The following is a 9,537-nucleotide window of genomic DNA, read 5'->3' as shown; positions in this document are numbered from 1 at the left end:
GGTTAGAAAGCTATTCTGTTAGAATATAGTGCCAATAAGTCCTGACTGTAAAAAACTTTGTCATTACCAAAGATTTAGACAAGAAGCAGGTAACGAAGAGTAAAAGCAAATAATTATATCAAAATCTTTCCAAAAGATTTTGATGTATTGTTGCAAAACCTGTTTTCGTTTTAGCATTGCTAAAGATTCTCAAATAGATTTAGATCTGTACTTGGACCTGAATATGTCTTGATTGACACAGCTCAGTGGTAGAGTTTGCTTTATTTTTAGGTTTGCCTTTCTGCTACAATCATTAATATGGACTGAACGTGGTGTTATTGTTGTTGTTATTGTTTTCTTCCAATAAGTAGAAGGGGAATAAAAAATAATGAAGAATCATAATCAAAAAACAAACTTTAATTTTGATGTTAAACATACAAACCAAGACAGAAGCCAAAAGATTACATTAATATGACATTCAAACAGAAACAGGGATAAAATCTGGTAATAGCGATACAGTGTCAACTGAATAACAATGACAGCGCATGTTATGAGAGTATGAGGGCTGCAAGCCTGCCAGTTTCTAACAGCTACAAACATTTTCTTATGCAAAACAATACTGCTGAATAATCAGTTACAGACATGTTTATCTGTTGCTATAAAACCTTTAAAATGTACAGGTCAGCTAAGCACTCCTAAAAAATTACATGGTTTGAAAATCCGCTAAATAGAGAATATTTCACAATATTCCATAGATCAATAGAGGTGACTTGGTAAGAATATATAGAAGTACTTATATGCATAACATGTTTATACAAAGCTACTGCAGTCCTGAATACAGATCAATTTTAATAATTGTTATTGTTTCAAAACAGAAAATGATTAAAATTCAGATCCTTAATATAGCCTGCATGAAAAAAATGCATATAAGACAGAAAATTAAGCAATAAGTAAATAAACACTCTTGACATTGAGGTCTGGCTAACTTTATCTATGTAATATAAAAAGTATTAAAAAACTTGACAATAAAAACAAAACTTAATATAACTGAAGGCGAATAACAAATCCCTAAAATACTGACTATGGAGTTTAGAATCTTGATCCCTATTTGATTTATTGATTTCTAATTATTTTCAATGTTCTTATTTCCATCCATTTTTCTAAAAGACTTCCTACACATATTACTCCTGTAATTCTGGAGCTCTGTCGACAAATAAAAAGAAGAATTTCTTTTTACTTTGAGACATATAAATTTGCCTGTGGTGACATTTACACAGAAACCTGCTGCTCCTCTTCCGAAGCAATTGGGGTGGTGTAAAAAGGAGCAGACGTGTCCTCTGGTTCATTCACTGCGATGGAGATAGAGCAGTCGGTTTGATCCGTGGTGGTGGTGGTGCGAGAGCTGTCGGAGCCGTTGCTGTCGGACCGGGAGACCGGCTGGTACTCACGCACGGTGCAGGCTCGCTCGTTGAAGTTGGTGTTAAACCTTTCTTTAATAAGGCCTTTAGAGAAATGAAACCAATCCTAAAGGAAGAGAAAAATTGTTAAAATTTCTTGGATCACCATTTATTTTTGCAAAGCAAATGCATCAAACATCATATCCATCAAATGCATCAAACATCATATCCATTTTCACCACTGGTTCAACAGTACAGTTTTATAGACATGCATTCAGTTTGTATTTTAATAAAAACAATATCTCCAAAACATAAGCTATAAACATTTAAACCTGGAAAATGCCACTTTTCAAACTGAAAGGTTTTGTCCAAAATGTGATGTATCTGTAGCTGAAAACAGAAGACATGGCTGCTTCAACTTTTGAGAGGAAAGTTTTCTACATAAATAAATATACTTTATTTTGGCAAATCACTTTATGGGTAAACTTTCCTCTGGACCTACTGAATATCAGATTTGCCAGACTGTTACAAAGACATTGAAGTAGTACAAAGCAATGAAGTTAATGTAAAGCAAAAAGAGAATCGCTGAAAATCACAACCGCATTAGTTGTCCTTAAGAGAAAATAGGAGTAGTGTAGTCATGCATGTTTATCTTACTAATTTTTAAAATAATTCTCCCCCTACTTAAGCTTAGAGATGCAGAACTAATAACCTGGAAAACCTCTTTGGTAACTTCTATCAATTTGGCATGCCAAGTCTGACCGCTAACGTTTGGAAACAGCATACCTGCTGCAGATGTAAATCGAGCATAACCAACACAGCCTCATGTGTTTGGAGTGTCTGATATAAACAGAAACAACTTTCTGAAGTTTGCTGTTAGTTTCACATCGTCCCAAGTCTGAGTTTGGACCTCTGGAACTGAACAGCTGTGTTGCAAAGTAAGTCTGATTCACAGAGTTGACTGAATGTAGCATCTGAACGTTTAATAAGTTAAAGAGCAAAATCATATTTTTAGATGATTATGTACCTAAGTCACGGACTTTATATGAGTCCTGGTTTATTGAAAGCAGTTATTATTCTGTCTGAATAAGAAATTCATTTTCATCATTCAAATTTAAGATAGGCTGTAAAAAATGAAGAGGGAAGCCTGTATAATGATCTTTACTCAGGTAAATATGCCACAAACATTTGTATCATCCAGTCAACAAACTATGATCATTTAAGCGAGCTAAAACTTTACATGTAACACTGTCCAATTAAACTTCTAAATAATCTGAGACTCCATTGAAGATATGCACTGCTGTAGAATCAACACAAATGTCTATCAAATGTTGCAACAATCATTAATCACATGTTCAGTGACTCAGTGACATCAGCACTTCAAATTTTTTAAGCAGCTCTAACCATGGACAGTCTGAGCCATTTTCTAATTTAACTGATATATTTTTTTACCACTATGGGGCAGTCAAAGAGGTTTAAGTTTTCCTCTCCAGCTGGTCAGTTGGTCTTTAAATATAAAAAAGCAAGAAAACAACCCAAACAAAACAGGATGGTGACATCACAGCCCAGTTGAACACTGGGCATTTTGCTTCCTTAATTCTAATACTTATAAATTATTCAAAATAGGTCTGCATCATACCAGCATAATTCAGAAAGATGGCGGGACTTGCATTCTGTGATGTTGCAAAAATGAAAATTTCCCCTTCAGGTTTAGACCAATGCAACACATGTTTCAGATATATAAAGATAGAAAACAGTAAGATGGCAGAAATAAGGCTCTAGCTGCTACTAACCTCGACATCAGGAGAGTTCAGAGCTGGTTTGGGAATTGGAGGAGGAATCAGGATGATTTTGATCCTGTGTAAAAGTTGCAGACAGTCAAAATGTTTTTTAAATAACCAAATCGACATACATCACATTCTTATTGACAGAAGTTGGTTTCTTAAAAAGGACTTAAGTTTTGTTATTTCAACAGAGAGAATATGTCAAATATACTTTGAAATAAATAAGAATCAGAATGTTTTTCTCCATTTGACAAGCATTTTATAGTGAAGAAGTAGCATTCACTTAACTTAACTTAATTTTATAATAGTAAAATGGTGCACTTTAACAAAAATCACCTGCTCCAATTTATCTTTAGATTTCCAAAAAGAGTCTGTGGTCAAAGGTGTCAAGTTGAAAAAGTGAAAGCGGAAGGTACAATAAAAAAAACAAAGCAAGTGAAACTTTGTAACTTCAAAAAGATTATATTTCATAAATTCAAAACAAAAGAAAAGAAAACAACTGCTTTTTTGGAAATACAATTTAAGATCAATGGTGTGTCGTCACAAGCTAATTTTATAAAGTGATACAAAATTAGCAAATTATGAAAGAATTATTTTAATATTTAAGAATAATTCTGCTCAGTGTTATTGACCTAAAACATTAAAAGTTTTAAATAGTTTTCACTTATTTAAAGTTTGAAAGTCAGGAAAAAAATGTTTAGCAATAGTGTCTGTAAACATTGGGCTTCAGTTATGTGTAGATGGATGTATCAGATGCGTAGTCAATCTACCTTTTACCCAACCTGGAAAGAGTTTTGTAATGTAGAAAATAGGAAATTGAAGTTTTTACTATGGTTGTGATATAAAATAAAGAGTCATGTCCAGGAAAGAAAAATTATGAGAAATATAAAACAAAAGACATCTGACATAAAGAAAAAAAAGTGAGCAAGAAAAACAAAAATTATAACTCATGATATGACTCACCGTTCATTTTGCAGAAGGACCACAAGCAGAAGAATGAGGGTGATGCCACTCACCACAGACACCACTGCTGTCCAGTCTCCCATTTTGTCCTTTTTAACATTTGAGACTGGGAAAAAGGATAAAAATTACATCCTGTTAACACAATTTCTTTCTGCATGAATTCAGTATACACCACGTATCCTTACTTGTGCTGTTATTGAATCCCCAGACCACAGGCTCGCTCCAGTCGCTCCAGAACTTCGACTGCCCACAGCTATTGTCAAATCTGATCTGGACCTGCAGCTCATATCTAGCTGTGCTGGAGGGTAAGTTATGGCAATAACTCTGGTGGCCACGATAAACTGATGAAATCTATGATACAAACAGTTAATCAGAAAATTTTGATATATGAAAATATGGGTAACAAAAAGGAAAAAAAAAAAAAAAAAAAAAAAAACACCTACCTCCCAGTCGTTGTTGTTTTTCCTAATTCGTACTTGACTCTCCACACAAGTTGTTTGCTGTTGTAGTCCAGGTACAGTCAGGTTCCAGTAAAACCACAGGTTCAGGTCGGATCCATTCTTGACTGTCAGGTTGGTTGGTGGGTTTAATTTCACTTTGGATAACATAGATGTGGAATTAAAGAAATTTCATAGAATAAATATATTTCATTTAACAAAAACTGGAACCTTTTTTATCTATGTTTTAGATGAAATTACCTTTTCCTTTAAGATCATGAGTCTGTTCATAGGCCCTGTTGCCGTCAGACAGTTTAGTGTGAAATGGGTTGAATCTCTGCAGTTCGGTGTAGGGAAGCATACATCCTATATTTGTTCCATTCTCAGACAGGTATTCACCACAGATAGTTTCTTCCTGATTTTGGGCCCTGTGAAGAAATGTTCTCTAACTCAACCAAAATACAACCAAAATAAAATTTATTTTCTTTGTGAATAGTAAAATAACAGGCTTTAAAATGACACTGAGTGGCTGGAAGACACATAATACCATAAGTATTTGCTAGTTTTATATTGCTTTGCCTATGCTTTGTTTTTGTTTCTTTCCATAATTCATCATAATATGGCAGTGTGTGATTACAAAGAGCTAATTCTGTAGTATTCAAATTAAATGACACAAATCCTGAAATAGATATACTGGTTTTCCTCGTCATTTCGCTCTATTCATTTTGTCACAATTTCTGACCTGTTATAAAGAAGTGTGATACTGCCATTACCATATTTGATCACTGGGATGGTATACTTAAATTAAAGCAGGCCAGACTCTGTTTACTAATTAGGTGACTTACAAAGGTAATAGTTGTATAGAATTTTATTTTGGGTTGTCAGAGTAAAAAGAAAGAAGACTAAATACAAATGAAAAAGAACTCCTACATTCAGCTAATTCTTGTTTAACCAGGTCAAAACAATGATATTTTGTTTTATTCTTTAACACGTGTCAAATAAGTGATTCCCTCTGGTTGCAAACCTGCTAGAAAAGGTGTAGTTGACTTCTGGAGTCCCCTGCTGGTTCCACATACAGCGAATAGATTCCAGGTTAATCACTAGACACGTCACATCTATTGTAAAAAAAAAAGATTGAAAAGTTTTACGATCCAATCGGACAAAAATATGTACAGTTACAAATATATATCAGAAGTAAATACACATCACTATGTATATTCCTGGAATATTATTAGAATCCCATGAAAATATCATTATTTTATTATGAACAGTTGAAAATAAGATGTTATTGGCTTTAAAGAGGTTTAGCTTTACTAAAATAATTTAAAGAAGTTCAACTGTGAGCAGAAAGGATTAAATAGGAAGATTCATAGATAGAGAGAGCTGAAAAGATAAAGAGAGGTAAAAAAAAGCTGAGGAGACGGATGTAAAGTTAGATGAAGAGAAAACCTAAGTTTTGGTGTAACTTTTTCAGTTTGAGATTTTCTATTCATTTTAATGGAGGCAAAAGTATTTAAAAGCTAAATATTTTTTAAAGCATAATAATTAAAAATAGAATGATATATACAATAGTTGAGTCATGTAAAAGTTGAATGGTTGAAATAACACAAGAAGTAATAAAGGGTCAACAAGTGTACAGAAGCAACCAAGAGAATTGGGACATCTCAAAAGTTTGAAAGCTGTATGCATTCACATTATCATTAATCTACAAGAGGGAAAATTATTAAGCGACTTCTAACAGAACACGTCAGCAGAGCATTAACTAAAAATGGTTTTAAAACACGCCAGGCTGACGATTCATTGGAAATTCAGGTTTCTGTTCATGACAAACATGCTAAATGATGCTGCATTACATTGACAGAAAATGTGCTGTTGGCTCTGTAGAAGAAAATATAGAAGGTCTCAGTTTGGAAAGAAAGAATGACAAGGTTATTTTACCGCAAAGCAAAAATTGGGTTTTGACATCTTGTCTTCAAGCAGGCGATCAAAGGTTACAATAACTACACCAAACTGCAATAATAATTCTTTGTTTTGCAGGGACTATTACTTATTTACCAGTTTTTTAAACCCTTTCTGTCTTCTATGCTTATTTTAGTACACCATATACTTTATAGCCTCGTTTAGTTTTTTTTAATTATAATTTATTGAATATTTTAGTGCTATAACCATAACTTAAATGATAAGGTGTGAATAGATAAATAACTGCAATTACATAAATACATCCATCCATTACTTGCCAGTTGTGTCCTTTTCAATTTTATTAAGAATTTAAATAAATGTCAATCTTGGCTTATGTAAAAATTGAAGTAAAGAGAGAGATCCAGCTTTGAATCATTTGACATTTAGGTGCCATTTTGACTGCGGTACGGAAATGAACAAACACAAAAACACTTGGGCTTCACCAAGAACTGACGTCAAAGGGGATTTTTTTTCCCCTTTGAAGCAACAATCTGAAAAACTCAGTTAAATCAAAATTCAAAAACTATTTCTCTTTATAGAAAAAGTATATAACTGCTCTTTTTAAATTTTTTTTCAATCAAGTACCGTTTTCACTTTTAAAAACATTTACTGTAGTTTTTGATTAAAATTGTAAAACATCAAACTAATTAATACCAAAATCTATATGTAGTGTTTCATACATGATAGATCAGCAAGAATAGTTACAAAAAGAAATGGAAAGGAAGACAATTGTTTAACAAATTTTGATTTGATCTGCCAAAAGTCTTCCAGGAAATTAGCTGGCGTTAAAGTTCAAACATTCAAACGTCATTATAAAAGTAATTATTAATACAAACATATGTCAATAATTTGATAGGTAAAGTAATAATTTAAAAGCTCTTACCAGGAGGTTCTTTAGCCAGTATTTGACCAAGCAGACAGAGAAACAAAAACACACGAGTCGCCATCGTGAGCTGTAGAAACTTAGTGACTTGAGGTCTTTTCTTCCCTCGTACTTTGCACTTCCGTGTTGGGTTGTTTCCTGTCCCAAAAACTGACTGACAAGCCTATGCATTCATGAAAACAAAAATTCAATGTGCAGAATTAATGTTATGTGACTCTAAGTGTCACATAATATTGATAACATTGGTTTTAATTCAACCTGTTTTAATAGAGTCCAGTTTTAATTGGTCTCCAGTCCAATTAAAACTGGACTGGAGTTAAACTGGAGTCCAGTTTTACTTCCTCCAACTTAAAGAGTTTGTGTAAGACTGAGTCAAAATTGAAGCCAAGCAATACATGTGATTCATATCTTCTTATAGGAATAAGAATTGAACCTCATTTAAAGTCCAAAAGAGGAGAGTTTCCACCACTTATCAGGGACATTTTAATACATTTTTGATCAGTAACTTAGCACTGTTCCATTCTACTTTATTGCACATAACATAGTTAATGCATTAATTTAGATTTATTTTCATGTATTTACTACTTAGGTTACCAACATGCAATTAATTTTTAAAATATAAAAGCCTTTTTCAGAAACAAGTCAGGATAAATTTAAAGAGTTTCAACACATACAGCATCATCTGTGTGGATGTAGTCTTTATAACATCTTGTTCATGACAAAACGATTATACATTATCTGATGTCTTTATTTCCTCTGTGCCTTGACTGTGGTTTTGGCTTCCTGGTGCAGGAAATAACTTTTCAAAAAATAATGTATTAGATGCTCCACTCGTACAGGTGAAGTGGGACTTTATATGTGATATGGTTTCTTATGCATGTATTTGTGCACATAGTCAGGTTGATGAGAAAATATAATGGTCAGGTATGCATAACATCTTATTAAAAACAAACATTTTATTACTAGTTTGATTGAGGTTTAGGCTAGAAAAGTTAGGAGAAAAACAACTACTTTAACATTTTAGATGCTCTATAAATTCATACCACCCAAAATTGATTATATGCAGTTTTATAGAATGTATAAAACTGCATATACATTCTTTTGAATATACTAGCCTATAGTGTATTCAAAAGTAGACAGCATTTTTTGGTGCTGTTAAACAGAACTGTCACATGCCTATGCTTGTAATTCACTTGTTCAGTTCTACAGAATCACAAAGACAAGCGAACTTCTGAAGCACATATCTGTATAAGCTAATCTTACACCCTTTCCTATTTCACAGAGACCACACAGAGCCTTTTTTGCCTTTATGATAGGTTTATGTCTCTCCTACAAAACCTTCTAAATTATGACCAAATACAAAACACATTTTTTATAAGAATAAAACAAAAAATATAGATGATACTGCAGAGCTGACATCAATTTCTGTCTTGTTCCAAACTGACATGTCAACTCCAGCTGAGAGATGTCACTTGATGGGCCTGCAGGAGAGCAGGCCCATCAAGAAGGACGGACAAGTGTTATTTGTAAAAACTGAAAAGGAAAAATAGAAATATTTGTCAGAAATTATTTAATCTCATTATCACCAGTCAACACTATAAACTCCATCCTAAAAGATCACTCCAGTGAGAACATGTCACTCTTATTCTGGCTGCTCTTCACTGGCGCCCTTTTTGCCACAGAACTGATTTTAGCATTCTTTTGTTTGTTTTTAAATGTGTTAATTGACTTGCTCCACCCTATCCATCATACTTGTTGTTTAGCTGCTCTTTTTTGTATGTATATTATAAGTTACTTGTTCATTTGTGTGAGTTAATGTGTTGTGAAATATATTTTTTATGTGTTTATTTTATACTTATTCTCTTGATGTACAGCACTTTGGTAAACCATTTGTTGTTTTTAAATGTGCTTTATAAATAAACTGAATTGAATTGCTATTTTCATATATTTTTTACTGTAAACAGCTGCTTGTTTATATAGTTTTGAATAATTGTGGGATTTTAAACACTGTTGCTACCTGTGCAAGGAAAAAAAAATAAATAAAATATTTACAAGAATAACACCATCCATTCACCCATCTTACACTCTTATCCCAGTGGGTTTCAGAGGGGTGCTGGAGTAGACCTCCATTGATC

At 33.1% G+C, this 9,537-nt stretch overlaps 1 protein-coding gene across 1 annotated transcript; it reads right to left on the bottom strand.

Annotated features, from left to right (window-relative positions):
* Nucleotides 1-375: 375 nt before the first annotated feature.
* Nucleotides 376-7,549, bottom strand: LOC129373659 (cytokine receptor common subunit gamma-like). Its single transcript, XM_055051708.1, has 8 exons — nucleotides 7,403-7,549; nucleotides 5,585-5,675; nucleotides 4,822-4,988; nucleotides 4,567-4,718; nucleotides 4,309-4,474; nucleotides 4,124-4,229; nucleotides 3,170-3,233; nucleotides 376-1,503 (listed from the first exon to the last, which is right to left on the bottom strand). Exons 1-8 carry the CDS (start codon nucleotides 7,464-7,466, stop codon nucleotides 1,249-1,251), a joined length of 1,065 nt encoding a protein of 354 aa, XP_054907683.1. The 5' UTR covers nucleotides 7,467-7,549; the 3' UTR covers nucleotides 376-1,248.
* Between the last annotated feature and the right edge of the window lie 1,988 nt (nucleotides 7,550-9,537).

Source organism: Poeciliopsis prolifica, unplaced genomic scaffold (genome assembly GCF_027474105.1).
Source record: "Poeciliopsis prolifica strain line A6 unplaced genomic scaffold, Auburn_PproV2 SCAFFOLD033, whole genome shotgun sequence".
Classification (NCBI taxonomy): Eukaryota; Metazoa; Chordata; class Actinopteri; order Cyprinodontiformes; family Poeciliidae; genus Poeciliopsis; species Poeciliopsis prolifica.
The sequence above is the reverse complement of the archived record's forward strand: the minus strand, read 5'-3'. Positions and strand labels throughout refer to the sequence as shown.

Coding starts and splice junctions, on each gene's coding strand:
- LOC129373659 (XM_055051708.1), bottom strand. CDS start 7,466: ATGGCGACTCGTGTGTTTTTGTTTCTCTGTCTGCTTGGTCAAATACTG. Junction 4,989..5,584: donor AACTACACCTTTTCTAGCAG/GTTTGCAACCAG, acceptor ATTTCTTCACAG/GGCCCAAAATCAGGAAGAAA. Junction 1,504..3,169: donor TGAACTCTCCTGATGTCGAG/GTTAGTAGCAGC, acceptor CTCTTCCTTTAG/GATTGGTTTCATTTCTCTAA.